At 41.4% G+C, this 15978-nt stretch overlaps 1 protein-coding gene across 3 annotated transcripts in view; it reads right to left on the bottom strand.

The window, feature by feature from the left end:
* Nucleotides 1-15555, bottom strand: part of XRN2 (5'-3' exoribonuclease 2) — an 82347-nt gene extending 66792 nt beyond the window's left edge. The window contains exons 1-2 of one of the 3 annotated variants that reach the window (XM_079944169.1): nt 13583-15555; nt 9440-9681 (exon numbers count right to left, since the gene is read on the bottom strand). In XM_079944169.1, coding sequence (XP_079800295.1) covers nt 9440-9681; nt 13583-14054 — 714 coding nt within the window. In that variant the 5' untranslated portion in view covers nt 14055-15555. The remainder of the gene's footprint in view (nt 1-9439; nt 9682-13582) is intronic. The other 2 variants (XM_079944168.1, XM_079944170.1) reach the window with 2 other exon arrangements.
* Nucleotides 15556-15978: the final 423 nt, after the last annotated feature.

Here is a 15978-nt window from a genome sequence, read left to right on the forward strand (position 1 = left end):
TCAAACAAAAAAAACTTAGTATTTTTAGTGATTAGTGTTTTTTCAAGTTGCATGTATATCAGCTCTCCATTTTTATGCAGTGTTAGTCAACAAGGACTACTAATGATCACTAACGTTTACAGAACACTTAAAATGGGATAGATACTGTTCTAAGCGCTTTTACTCATGGATTATTTCCCTCTCTCCTCACAACAACCCTGTGAAGTACAGAGTATCCCACTTACAGATGAGAACACAAATGCTTAGAGGGGGTAAGTGGCTTTCCGAAGTCACACTTCTGCCAAGTTCAGAGACCAGGATTGAATCCAGTCATCTGAATTCAGAGCTGGTATCTTAAGCGGTATGTCAGACTGATTAATTGCAATTTCACTAGATTCAGCATAAACTTATTGAACACCTATAATGTGTGTCAAGGACTACAGCCAGAACTATGGGGGACACATAATATGCAAGATGTGTGGATCTGATCTTCACTCTCCAAGACAGAGATCATATTGGAGAGCTTGGCTACCAGCATGACTGCATGAGGACTTCTGCCTACCTGCTCCCCAGCTGAACTAGAGAAAACCTTTTAAAAAACCAAAACATTTAAAGCCTTTGGAAACAGTCCAAGGAGCAAACAGCAATCTAGTCAAGAAAAGCTTTGAAAATTCAGAAATGACTTCATTTGCAACAGACCATGGAGAAGTTTACACCCAAGGGCATTCATTCTCAAGAACGGCATAAGGTGTGGTGAAAAGAACTGAGTAGAGAATCAGGGATCTAATGAAGATACAGCCTAAACCACAGACCAGCTGGTCTGCAGGAGAGAACTGGGGAATAAGACAGCTGGGAGGAACCCTCCTGGGGTTAGAACAGATACCAAACATTAATCTCAGAAGCTAATCCTTGGAAGGTGCCACAATTTCACTGCATTAGTCTGTAGAGGAATTTATTGCCTGAGCGCTGTTGAGAACAATGGCGCAATGGACAAAAATCCATGGAATTTAACTGCTGGGTGATCACACGCAGCAGTTAAGTGGGTGAGAGTAGGAGACAGCCCTATGTGTGCCACTGTCATCGCAGGGTGACTGTGGGCACATCAAAACTGCACCTCCCTGAAGATCAGTATTAGAGGCACAACAACACATTGAGAAAGAAACTCACCTCCTTAAAATAATCCAGCCAGTAGCAACATAAATAACAATAACACATCCGGGAAGGGCTTGGGGGGACCAGCACCTAAAATATCCTGTGCGCAGGAAAAAAAAAAATTCCAGGCATGCAGAAAAACAGAGAAGTATGACCCACATGCTGGAAAAAAGTCAGGCAAAAGAAACTACCTGTGATAGTGTCCAGATGTCAGATTTAACAGAATAGAGTTTAAAGCAGCTATTATAAATATGTTCATAGAATTCAAGAGACATATGGTTAAAGAATTAAAGAAAGGTATGATGACAACTTTTATCAAATAGAAATAGTAACAAAAACAAGAATTATAAAAAACAAACAAATGGATACTCTGGAGTTGAAAAATACAATAACTGAGATCAAAAATTCACTACAGGGGCTCAACAACAGATTTGAACTGGCAAAAGAAAGAAGTCTTGGGACTTCCCAGGTGGCGCAGTGCTTAAGATCTGCCTGCCAATGCAGGAGACACGGGTTCGAGCCCTGGTCCCAGAAGATCCCACATGCTGTGGAGCAACTAAGCCCGTGCACCACAACTACTGAAGCCTACACTCTAAAGCCCGCGAGCCACAACTACTGAGCCCGTGTGCCACAACTACTGAAGCCCACGCACCTAGAGCCCGTGCTCCACAACATGAGAAGCCACCTCAGTGAGAAGCCTGCACACAGCAGAGAAGAGTAGCCCCCGCTCGCCACAACTAGATAAAGCCCGCGTGCAGCAACAAAGACTCAACACAGCCAAAAAAAAAAACACCAAAAAATAAAAAAAGAATCCTTGGAACTTCCCTGATGGCTGAATGGTTAAGAATCCGCCTGCCAATGCAGGGGACATGGGTTTGATCCCTGGTCTGGGAAGATTCCACATGCTGTGGAGCAACTAAGCCCACGTGCCACAACCACTGAGCCTGCGTGCTGCAACTACTGAAGCCCTTGCGCCTAGAGCCTGTGCTCCACAGCAAGAGAAGCCACCACAACGAAAAGCCTGTGCAGCGGAACAAAGAGTAGCCCCCACTCACCACAACTAGAGAAAGCCTGCGTGCAGCAAAAAAAAAAAAAAAAAAAAAAAAATTCTTAAACTTAGATTAATAGATTATGCAAGCTGAGGAGTAGAGAGAAAAAAGGATGAAGAAAAATGAACAGAGCCTGAGAGAAATATGAGACAGAAATAAATACATGAACATACAACTGGAGTACTGGAAGGAAAGGGGAGCAAGGAGCAGAAAAAATATTCAAGGAAATAATAACAAAAAAGTTCCCAAATGTATTGAAAAACAATAACCTACACGTGCAGGCAGCTCTAACAACTCCAAGTAAGATAAGCACAATGAGACCCACAGACAGATACATCAGAGTTAAAATGATGAAGGTATAAGACAAGGAGAAAACCTTCAAAGAACCAATAGGAAAAATGACGAGTCACTTACAAGGGAACCCCAATAAATTTAACAGCTGGCTTCTAGCAGAAATAATGGAGGCCAGGGACTTCCCTGGTGGTGCAGCAGTTAAGAATCCGCCTGCCAGGGCTTCCCTGGTGGCACAGTGGTTGAGAGTCCGCCTGCCGATGCAGGGGACGTGGGTTCGTGCCCCGGTCGGGGAGGATCCCACATGCCGCGGAACGGCTGGGCCTGTGAGCCATGGCCACTGAGCCTGCGTGAATGGAGCGTGTGCTCTGCAACGGGAGAGACCACAGCAGTGAGAGGGGCCCGTGTACCACAAAAAAAAAAAAAAATCCGCCTTCCAACGCAGGGGACACGTGTTCAAGCCTTGGTCCGGGAAGATTCCCACATGCTACGGAGCAACTAAGCCCGTGTGCCACATCTGCTGAGCCTGCGCTCTAGAGCCTGTGCACAACTACTGAGCCCACGCACTGCAACTACTGAAGCCCACGCACCTAGAGCCCATGCTCTGCAACAAGAGAAGTCACCACAATAAGAAGCCCGTGCACCACAACAAACAGTAGCCCCTTAAACTGTACTGCAAAATTGTCAGCCTTCCCTCAAGTAATCTATAAATTTGATATGATTTCAATAAAATCTCCACAGGAAATTAAAAAAAAAAAAGAAGAAATAATGGAGGCCAGAAAGCAGTGGGATTACATATATAAAGGGCCGAAACAGAAAAAAAAAAAAAATGTTAACCAAGAATCATATATCCGGGAAGGCCACTGTTCAAAAATGAAGGTGATGGCTTCCCTGGCGGTGCAGTGGTTGAGAGTCCGCCTGCCGATGCAGGGGACACAGGTTCGTGCCCCGGTCTGGGAAGATCCCACATGCCGCAGAGCGGCTGGGCCCGTGAGCCATGGCCGCTGAGCCTGCGCGTCCGGAGCCTGTGCTCCGCAATGGGAGAGGCCACAACAGTGAGAGGCCCACGTACCGCAAAAAAATAAAAAGAAGGTGAAATAAAGACTTTGCCAGATAAACAAAAATTGCATTTGTTGCTAGCTGACTGGACTTACAAGAAATACTAAAGGAAGTTCTTCAGGCTGAAAGTTAAGTGACCCCACTAAAGATAATATAATACATTTTTTTAATCCTTTCTTTTCTTAACTGCTATTGCAAAAAAACAGTTGGATGAAATGATATTTTGTAAAATACTATGGCTTACAACACACACTTTAATATAAATGTAATATATTTCCTAGTAACAGCCCAAAAAGAGGTGGGTAGAAGCAAAATAGCAATATGCTATGGAAGTAACCACAGATGGTAAAGTAATAATTATAGCAATGCACTGTAGGGTTTGTAACATTAACAGATATAATACATATAATGACAATACCATGTAAAAAAAGGAAAATGGGGGGACTTCCCTGGTGGTCCAGTGGTAAAGAATCCATCCTGCAATGCAGGGGACGTGGGTTCAAAACCCTGGTTGGAGACCTAAGATCCCACATGCTGCGGGGCAACTAAGACCGCATGCCACGACTACTGAGCCCTCGTGCTTCAACTAGAGAGCCCCGTGTGCCACAAACTACAGAGCCCATGTGCCACAACTAGAGAGAAGCCCGCACGCCACAACAAAAGATCCTGCATGCTGTAACTAAAGACCCAACGCAGCCAAAAATAAAATTAAAAACAAAAGGAAAATGGTAATCAAGCCATACAGCAGTAAAGGTTCTATATATTACTGGAATTCAGCTAGTATAAATCTAAAGCTAACTCTGGGCTTTCTCTGCCAGGGGCCTGGGTTCAATCCCTGGTCAGAGAACTAAGATCTGTAAGCATGGTGCAGCCAAAAGACAAAAAAAAAAAAAAATCTAAAGCTGATTAAGATGTGTATAGTAAGCCCTTAAGATATATTTTTTAAAAAGATCACTAATGAAATCTAAACACTACATTAAAAATACATACAGAAAACAGAAAGTAAAAGGGCAAATGTAAATTCAGTGATATCAATAACATTAAATGTGAATGGATTAAACAATCCAATCAAAAGACAAAAGTTGTCAGACTGGATTTAAAAAAATATCCAATTATACGCTGTCTACAGGAGACACACTTGAGATTCAAAGATACAGAGTGAAAGTAAATGGATGGGGAAAGAGACTCAAACAACAACCACAAGAAAACTGGAGTGGCTGTACTAGTATCAGACAAAATACCTAGACTTTAAAAAAGACTTACTGGAAATAATGACATTTGATAATGATAAAAAAGGTCAATCCATCAAGAAGACATAACAACTAGAAACACATGCACTTAGTAACAGCATCAAAATACATGCAACTTTTAATAAATGACAAAAATGAAAGAAACAGACAATTGAACAATAATAGTTGGGAGACTTCAATACTCCACTTTCAAAAATGGACAGAATTGAACAGAAGATCAACAAGGAAACAGATAACTGCAACAACACTATAAACCAACCAGACCTAACAGACTTTTACAGAACACTCCACTCAACAGAATATACATTCTCAACTGCATATGGAACATTCTCTGGGAAAGACCAATCGCTGGGCCATAAAACAAACCTCAATAAAAGCATAAAAGTGATGCCAAGTATGTTCTTCAACCACAACAAAGTAATGAACTCAATAATGGGAGAAAAGTTGGCAAATTCATAAACATGTGGAAATTTAACAACACACTAATGAATAACCAATAAATTGAAGAAGATATCAAAAGCGAATCAGAAAATAATTTGAGTCGAATAAAAATGAAGACACAACATATGAAAACCTACAGTGTAGAACCCAAAAGCAGTGTTCAGAGGGAAATTTATAGCTGTAAGTGTCTATAATAAGAAAGATCTCAAATCAACAACCTAACCTTCACTGGAATCATGTTGATTATAACTGATTTGAAGAAGGCCAAGTGAACTGAATAAGATCACTTGAACAGCATGTTTCTTGTAACTATCCTTATATTCTTCTCACAAAAGGTCTATAAAATATTTGTTTAAAATTTTTTTGTATCAAAATATTTGGAAAATTAGAAGCTTCTTTTTAACATGTATTGATATGACTTGAATTATTATTTTATGAAATTAAGAGCCCTATATACCCGTAAATCTTTTCCCATATCGTTTAAGATTTTAAAAAAAAGAAAAAAAAACCTAACCTTCCACTTTAAGACACTAGAAGAGCAAACTAAACCCAAAGCAAGCAGAAAGAAGAAAACAACAAGTATTAGAGAAAAATTTAATGACAGAGAATAAAAAGAACAATTTTTTAAAATCCATGAAACCAAAGAAGATCAACAAAATTGACAAACCTCTGGCAAGTCTGACCAAGAAAGAAAAAAAGCAAGGTGGGAAACCTAGATTTCACTACATGCAAACAGCACAATTCTGTATTACGCAATGTTACCAAGAGTTAGACATGAAAATATCCCCACTTTTACTTGGACATATAAACTACCAAAAATTAACTTACCAAATAAAATTCTGAAATATCAGTGCAAGGCACTGTTTCATGCACTTAACTTGGATTAACCGACTTAATCCACACAACCACCTTATGTGGCACATATACAGCTGATCTTCTTTATTCACAAATTCCATATTTGCTAATTCACCCGCTCACTAAAATTTTTTGTAACCCCCCAAATCAATTTTTGCACTCTCAAGGTCATTCACAGACACAAGAAGTATGAAAAATTTGAGTCCACTGACACACACATTCACAACTGATGTTAAACAAGGCAACATTCTGCCCTATTTCAGCTCTCCTACAGAGATGACCAGAGCATAGAGACTGTAGGAACAGGGTGGTGAAATGCAAGAAACTCCAGTTCTTCATCGTTTAGGAGAGTTTAAGTCATTTTCCCAAGACCAGAAAGCTAATGAGTGGAGGACTGTATAAGCCAAGAACACAAGGTAAAGAAACTGATAGTTGAATGTATTAAGAGTAGTTAAAAAGCCAAGAAGAAATAAAATGGAATCATAAAAAAGAAGGAGAACAATTGTAAAATGGAAACAAAGCACAGATGAGACAGACAGCAAACAGATAGTAAGATTACAAATTTAAATCTAACCATATCAATAATCATATTAAATGTAAGTGTTCTAAATGCCCGATTTACAAGGCAGAGATTGGGAAAACAGTTTGGCAATTCCTCAAAAAGGTAAACATGGAATTACCATAAGACCCAGCAATTCCACTCATACGTATATATACCCAAAAGAATCAAAAGCAGGGACCACTCATAGGTATATACCCAAAGTATTGATCTATTGTACAAATACCTGTGCACCAATGTTCACAGCAGCATTATTCACAATAGTCAAAAGGTAAAAATAACTTGTGTCGGGATATCATTATACAGACTTAAAAATTAACAGTTATAGAATATATGTATCTTCAGGTTTTACAGATGCTCCCAAACTGTTTTCCAATAAAATTAATTGCATTTTCATACAATGGGCTCCACAGTGAAATACTACATAGTAACGAAACAAACTTAGATAAATCAAAGAAACATGAAATCTCATAAACACAGATACAAGAGAAAGTAGAGGTTACGGTACCATTTTTAACAAGATAAGCATTACCAAAACTACTCTTCGCTATCAGAAGACAGGATTGTGGGGTGGCCACTGTCTAGAAGGGAGCAAAGGGGAACTTCTGGGGTATGAATACTATGATAATATTCTGTTTCATAATCTGGATGCAAGTCATACATTTTTATTTTGTGAAAATTAACAAGCTATACACAGTTATATAACTTCAATATATGAAGAGTTTAAACATTTAAGTGACTATACATGCATATATGTATTTGTGTATATATACTTCAATTAAAAGGTTTCCAAAATCCGAAAAAAAAAGAGAAAGAAAGAAATTGATACATGCTAAACATGGATGAATCTTGAAAACACTATGCGAAATGAAAAAGTGAAATAAACCAGACAAAAAATGACAAATATTATATAATTCCACTTATATTAGCTCCTAGAATAGACAAATTCATAAGATAGAAAGTAGGGGAATAGACCATATTAACACTAGTCAAAAGATCTGGTTATATTAATACTGGACAAAACAGATTTCAGAGCAAAGAATATTACCAAGGATAAAGGTCATTTTATGATGATAAAGGAGCACATTCAGGTATTTCCCTGGTGGCGCAATGGTTAGGAATCCGCCTGCCAATGCAGGGGACACGGGTTCGACCACTCGTCTGGGAGGATCCCACATGCTGCAGAGCAACTAAGCCCACGAGCCACAACTACTGAGCCTGCATGCCACAGCTGTTCAGCCCGCATGTCACAACTACTGAAGCCCACGCGCCTAGAGCACGTGCTCCACAATGAGAAGCCACCACGATGAGAAGCCTGCACACTGCAATGAAGAGTAGCCCCCGCTCGCCGCAACTGAAGAAAGCCCGCGCACAGCAACGAAGACCCAATGCAGCCAAAAATAAATAAATTTTTTAAAAAAGAAAAGTATCAAATCTTCAAAAAATAAGAAACACATTCATCAAGACGACCTAACAATCTTAAGCATTTATGCACTAATAAAAGAGTTTTAAAATGCAAAGAGCAAAAACCAACAAAGCTGAAAGAAGAAGCAGACAAATCCAAAAAAATTATAGAAGATTTCCATATATATTGATAGAACAGGAGACAGAAAATCAATGTGCTGTTCAAGTCTTCCATATCCTATCAACCAGCATGATAATATTTACAGAACACTCTACCCAACAACAGCAGAACTTGTGTGTTTTTCAAGTCAAAATGAAACATTTACCAAGACCATATTCTGGGTCATAAAACAAATCAGTTAAGCTTTAAAATACGTAATTCAAATTATGGAAAGTTATGTTCTCTGACAAAGGAACTAAATTAGAAGTCAATAACAGAAAAAGAATGCCTGGAAAATCCCCCAAATATCTGAAAATTAAGGAACACTCTTCTGAATAACCAATGGGCCATAGAAGTCAAGGGGATATGAGAAAGTATTTTTTACTGAATGAAAATGAAAAGACAACATGTCAATGTTTGTGATGTGCCACTGGAACAGCACCTAGCAGGCAGCTTATGGCACTCAACAGAAGCAACTCAAAGAAGCAGCATCAATACAATGACCTCAGCTTCTACCTTAAGAGGACAAGAAACACAAGCTAAACTCAAAATGAGCATAAGAAATAATAAAAAAAGAACAGAAGTCGATGAAGTAGAAAAGAGAAAAAATAATATAGAAAAATCAATGAAACCAAAAGCTAGTTCTCTGAGATCAGTCTAGCCAGACTGATAATGGAATAAAAGAGAAAGGACAAAATTAGTAGCAGGAATGAGAGAAGTGACATCACTACATTTTCTATTGATATTAAAAAGATAATAAGCAATCCTATGAACAACCTTATAGCAACAAATTGGACAACTTAGACGAACAAAATCTGTGTAAGATACAAACTACAAAAGCTCATTAAAAAAACAGATAGGGCTTCCCTGGTGGCGCAGTGGTTGAGAATCCGCCTGCTGATGCAGGGGACACGGGTTCGTGCCGCGGTCCGGGAAGATCCCACATGCCGTGGAGCAGCTGGGCCCGTGAGCCATGGCCGCTGAGCCTGCGTGTCCGGAGCCTGTGCTCCGCAACAGGAGAGGCCACAACAGTGAGAGGCCTGTGTACCGCAAAAAAAAAAAAAAAAAAAAGATAATCTGAATACCCCTATGTCTACTAAAAAAATTATATTTTTAGCTTAAACCTTCCCAAAAAACTTCAGGTCCGGATGGCTTCAATGATGAATTCTACCAAATACTGAAGGAAGAAATAATACCAATTCTACACAGACGCTTCCACAAAACTAAAGAGGGTATGTACCTCGCAACTCAATGTGAGGCCAAGATTACTCTGATACCAAAACTGGACAAAAACATTATAGGGGCTTCCCTGGTGGTGCAGTGGTTGAGAGTCCGCCTGCCGATGCAGGGGACACGGGTTCGTGCCTCGGTCCGGGAAGATCCCACATTCCGCGGAGCGGCTGGGCCCGTGAGCCATGGCCGCTAAGCCTGCACGTCCGGAGCCTGTGCTCCGCAACGGGAGAGGCCACAACAGTGAGAGGCCTGCGTAATGCAAAAAAAAAAAAAAATTATAAAAACACTATAGACAAACATCGTTTTTGAACATAAATGTAAAAATTCTCAAGAAAATGTTAGCAGACTGACTCCAACAGTATATAAAAATAATACACCATGACCAGGTGGGATTTATCCACCTGAAATGCAAGGTGTGTTTAACATTTAAAAATCAATGTAATTCACCATGAAAAAACCCCTAAAAAACAGAAAGCATAGTATGAACTAAAAGCATAATGAGACCTCTCTAAGAAAACACAAGAAAAAATCTTGGTGACCTTGGCAAAGATTTCTTAAATATAACACAAAAAGCAGGAATACTGAGGAAAAAGAAAGAAAGCAGACTACTAAAATTAAAAACTTTTGCTCATTCTTTGCACTAAGTAAGAAGACAAGCCACAGATTAAGGGAAAATATTTGCAAAAAAAAATCAATATGTAAGAAACTCTACAATTCAGTAAGACAAACAACTTAACTTAAAAATGGGCAAAAGATATGAATAGACACCTCACTCAAGAAGACATATGGAAAGCAAATAAGCACCCAAAGATGCTCAACATCATTTCTCATCAGGGAAATGCAAATTAAAACCACACTGAGATAACACTACACTAGAATGGCTAAAACTAGGAAAACTAACCATACTAAGTGTTGACAAGGAAGCAAAACAACCAGACCTCTCATACACCGCTGGTGGCAATGAAATGGTACAACCTCTTTGGAAAACAGTCTGGCAAGTTTTTCTTTTTAAATAATCAAACACCTACCATACAATGCAACCAATTCACTCCTAGGTATTTTCTCTAAAGAAATGAAAGCATACATTCACACAAAGATTTGTATACCAATGTTCATAGACTTTTTTTAATAGTCGAATACTGGAAACAATCCAAACGTTCACCAATCAGGTGAATGAATAAACGTGATATATGCACAACACTGAATACTATTCAAAAATAATAAGAAATAAACTACTGATGTAAGTACCAACATGGATGACGTTCAAAATAATTGTTCTGAATGAAAGTAACCAAGTCAGGTTAAAAAAAAAAAAGAGTACATATTGTATAATTCTATTTATATAAAATTGTAGGATATGAAAACTTATCTATAGAGTCAGAAATAAATCAGTGGTTGACTAAAGATGGGCAGTGGGGAGGGGTTATGGGGAGGAACAACAAAGGGGCAGAAGGAATGTTTCAGAGATGATGTTCATTATCTTGATTGTGGTGATGGGTTCATGAACATACACATATGTCAAAATGTATTAAACTGTACACTTTAAATGCGTGCAGTTTGTTCTAGGTCAATTATACCTCAGTGGAGGAGGGAGGAGAGAACAGAGAAAAGAAAAATAAATCAATCTAGGAGGACCAGTATTCAGAGCTCAGAGAAGGCAGAGTAAAAGGAAAACAAGAAAAAAATCAAAGAGCATTCCCTAGAACTAAAGAACACAAGCCTCCAGACTCAGAGTCAGCCAAGCACTGATCAAAATGAATTGAAATTTTAAAAAAAATCTGTACCTAAGTACATAATTACAAAAGCTTATACCACCAAGGATAAAGATCTTTTAAAAATTCAGAAAGAAAAACGGATCAACTACAAAAGAATGAAAGCAAAAGAACACAGAAACCAAGAGCATGGGCTTCCTGGTTTTGACACTGGCTCTGACATGTTATTAGCCACAAGACCTTGAGTACCTTACTTAACCCCTGTGTGCTTCATTTTCTCATCTGTAATAAGAAGGAGAAGGGGGGGGAGGAGAAGGAGAAATAGTTATGTAGCTGTTATGAGGATTTAATAAATTCATCTGTGAAGTGCCTAGTACATGTTAAACACTAAATAAGTGTTAGCTAAATAAATAAATCACATTAACATTCAACTTCTCATCAACAATTCTGGATGACAGAAGTCAAAAGAACAATGCCTTCAAAGTTTTGAGGGAAAGTAATTTTCAAACTCTGCTTAGCTAATGATTATTCACGTATACAAGGGTAGAATGGACTTAGAAAACTCACATACCACACACCACTTCTTAAGAACTCAAGTAAGAACAAAAACCAAGGAAGGGTTTAAGCCAAGAGAGATAATGGTTAAAAAACAGTACCTCCAACTGAAGAAATTTTTAAAAATCTCAGGAAGCGGCTTTCTAGCAAGTCTAAATAACCAGGTGTGACAGCAACAGAAATAAAGACTTCAAGCAGTCTCCAACTAGAAAGAGGACTCGACAGAATAACTGATGAAGGAGAGTCTAGATGGGGAACGATGTATAATGGAAAACAGGCAACACACAGAAAAAGACAAAAGTAGCACAAGAGAAGAAACAGTCACAGTACATAATCTGAATCTACACAGTGGCAATCATCACCAATACTATTTGATTTTTCATGTTTTGAAAGAAACCTGTATAGCCAAAGCCCTGACAATTTAATTCTGGATGCCAAAGAAGCAAGAGCACAGCTGAGAAGCTTGGGATGAAGAGTAAGGAAACAGCAGTAGAAAAGCTAATACCTAACCTCAGAATGTGAAGAATCACGGGATACTTTGTAAAGGAGATGGAATAAAACAATAAAGGAATATTACTTAAATTTATCAAGTTTACCAATAGAAGAAATAAAAATAATGATTAGGAGGATGGGGGGGCATGTGGGGAAGGGCACTGTATAAGTGACTACATCCTCTTCTATCATAGCTAGAATTCAACAGATACACTCAAAATCAATAAATCAGATGTCAGCAAGACATTTAGAGATAGAACCAAACATAGTTTAAAGCAGTTATCACTGGAGAGTAGAAATGGGATAAGATGTAAGTAAACTTTAAATAAAGTTTGATAAAAGTTTTAAAAGCAAAGGACATGAGCATTCAGTTTAACAGTTTCTCTTTGAGAAAAGCACACAGAGTACTGGAAATTCATCAGAACAAGAGTTTCGGTTCCTCCTAGGATAGAAACTAAGCAAAATCAAGATCTCACATCGAATGAACCCTGGAGATCCATCTACCTGTCCAAAAAACAAACAAACGAACAAACAAATCTCACTAGCCTAAGCAAAAAGTTCCCAGTGTCGACTGGGCACTTCCTTCAAAAACGAAGGGGTGGGGAGCATAATGTGCCCCTGAACTTCCCAATCCGGAAATTCTCATTAAGAGTACAAAATCGAACTGGGACGGAAACAAGGAAACGACAAATACAAAACTCAAGAACGGCCAACAGTCTACGTAACACTAACAAACCAACAGCAAAAAGTGTATTGTCCAAGTGCATCCAGGAATTCTGAAAATGTCAAAGGCATGCCCAGCAGTTGGGCACCTAGACAAGGGGGCACTTAAGGGACTTCTGTCCTATCCTAGACATTTCCGAGGTGCTGCTCTCTCCGTAGGACCTGACAACAGCAACAAATGGCCTCTCCCCTAGCAGAAAACCTTTCAGGCTAGGACAGGAAACGACAAAAAGCTGCCTCCCCTCCCCCCCAGCATTACTTCACAAAGTGGTTAGAGGCTGGCAGGAGCACCCGCGCATCCCTAACCAGCTAACTCAGCTGACCAGCCGCGCGCTGCCCGACGGCCGGGCAGCCGCTTTCGAAACCCAAACCGGGCGAGCAAGGAAGAAACAAAGCCGTGGGCGGGGCCTTCCGCCGGGGAATCTGCGGACCGGGGAGGAGCATCCCTCCGCGAGCTCCGCCGCTCGACCCTCGCCCCGCCCATGCCACCCCCGGAGCCCGAGTCCGAGCGCCCGCGCCCGGCGCCCGGCGGGCCGCGGCTGCCGGGGGCGAACGCAGCGCGGGCCCCCGCACGACGCCGCCCGGGCGAGCGGCGGGCCCCAAGGACCGCGGCCTGGACGCGCCGGAGCTCCTGGCGCTGGCGTGGCGGCCTCCGGGCGCCTCCTCACCTTCTCTTCCACGCAGTTGACAATGATGGACGGGTACTTGCGGCTGAGCCAGCGAAAGAAAGCCGGGACTCCCATAGCGGCGGCGCAGCTGTAGGCGGCTGCCCGGCCCGCGGACGGACGTAACCAGAGAGACAGGCAGCAGCGGGCCACAGGCACTGGCACTTCCTCCCACGTGCACCCGGCGACAGGAAGTGAGGTGATGGCGCTGCCGCCTGGGAAGCCGGGAAGGAAGCTCCGACCCGGCTGGGCAGAGCGGGCCTGGTCGGGGGCGGGGCTGGCCAGTGGAGCGGGTGGCGAGGGCAGCAGCCGGCGCGGCTCGGCGCGCGTTCTCGGCGGTACGTGTCCCGGAGCCTCTTCTGCGGCGGGCGCCCCTCGGGCGGGATCCCTGCGCCTCGCAGGCCGCCAGGGAGCCTTGGCCGGTCTGGTCTCCTCCTCTTTCCCACCTATCTTGATTCACGTAGAATCTAAGCATCTACACGCACTCGTTATTTCTGCTTCCTGCTTTCTCCCGGTTTTATGCCACAGTACGTATCTGGACTAGCAACCGTATTTTTAAAAAGTATTTTGCACTAATGATGGCTGGTTTGCATAAGTAACTCACTTTAAATAGTTGTAAAATGGAATGTACCGTTCAGCATCTAATTCAAGCATCCAGCTACATTTATGCGTATAAAATAATTACTGGTATCACTCTCCAGCATTTAATTGAGCGTTTACAATGTGCTAAAGCATTGGCTAAGGGATTCTCAAATTTGATCGTCACTTGGGCGTTCTGAGGGTGCTTTTATCATCTTCACGTAACAGATGAGAAGGCCAGGTTGTAGAGGGGTTAAGTCATTTGCTTATTCACACAGCTTGTGTTTCAGTCCAGGTAAAGATCATTTAATCCTCTGTCCTTGCACTAACAGAATACTTTTGTCCTTTGTTTTCTGATGGCTTCAAATACATTTTTTTTCAACATATAAAAAGGAAGGTGTGGAAGGGGAGTTATTTATGTCCGTTTGCTCAAGCCTGGAAGTCTGTCTCCCTGGAATCCCCTCTTGGCTTGATAAATCACACTCAATCCTAAAGGCTCACCTCAGGAGGCCTCTGTGAAAGCATTTCCCCCTACGACCTGGCATGCAGTATCCATGCCCCCTCCTCTGTGGTCTTTGTTTAAACTGCTGGTGTGGAAATTAGAGAAATGATGAACCCATATTTTACCTAAGGACAGCCAAAACTATTACCGGGAATTCTATCTGTGGTGAAGTCCTTCATTTCTCCTAGAAACAGCCCCTCCTCAATACCCGGCTTCCCTGCAGAAGTATCTTATAGGAACACACGCCGCAAGCATTTTGGTACGGGGATGGGTAGCTGGGCAAGCTTGGCCATTGAGAGCCCTTGCCCAGCATTTTTGAACTTCAAGCCATAAGGATGGTGAGGCAATCCCTCCCAGATGGTTGAAAGCCAAAAGATAAGAATGGGACTTACTGCCAGTCTGCAATGAGAGGAGCAGATTTAGTCCCTGGTTTCAGTGGGTTTTGAGTACAGCTAAATCCCTCTTCCTACAGTTTGTTTGGTAAACCTGTCCTTTAATTCCATGAACCAACAAATGATCCTTTTGCCCTAAGATGTTTTGGGCTAAGTTCCTATCCTTCGCAAAGGAAAGAGTCTTCTGCCAATTCATATCCTATGTATTCCCTCTTCCCCCTCTTCTCCAGAAATCTCTCCCAGCACATGAGCCCAGACTGGCTCCTGCCTGCCCTCACCTTCCATAGCACTCCTTGACTTATAACACATGGTGTTGTGTCTTACATTGTTTCCTATCTCGTCTGTGAACATCCTCTTTCCTCTAACATATCAGGATAAGCTAGGCTTTGCTGTGGTAATAAGTAATGCCTGAAATCTCATCAGCTGACCATATGTGCAGTTGAGCTACCCTACAGGGCTGTCCTCCACGGGGTGACTCAGGGATCCAGCTGCTTTCATCCTGTGGTTCTGCCAGCTCAACACATGACCACCACAGCCACTACCAAAGGAAGACAGGGCAGGAGGGCTGCCCTGGATGTTCTGAAGGGCCAGGCTTGATGGGGGCTTACATAATTTTTACTTGCATCCGTTTGACCAAATCCCAGTCACATGGTCCCAACCCAACTGAAGACAAGATTGGGAAATACAGTCTTTTGGAGTGCTCAAGAATAGGAACAGGAAACAGGATTGGTGAACACGCCTTATCTCTGCCACACTTTTTAATTAAGCTGCAAATCAAATTATTAAATATGTATTTAAGGTCCACAGTCCCTGCTGCCTGCCTGTGTTGGGCACGATTAACAAAATAAATCATTGCTTTCAAAGAGCCTACCATCAGTAGCAAGGACAAGATACAACCACAGCATAATAAAGTCGCATTTTGACCT

Source organism: Stenella coeruleoalba, assembly GCF_951394435.1.
Source record: "Stenella coeruleoalba genome assembly, chromosome: 15".
In the NCBI taxonomy this organism is placed as follows: Eukaryota; Metazoa; Chordata; class Mammalia; order Artiodactyla; family Delphinidae; genus Stenella; species Stenella coeruleoalba.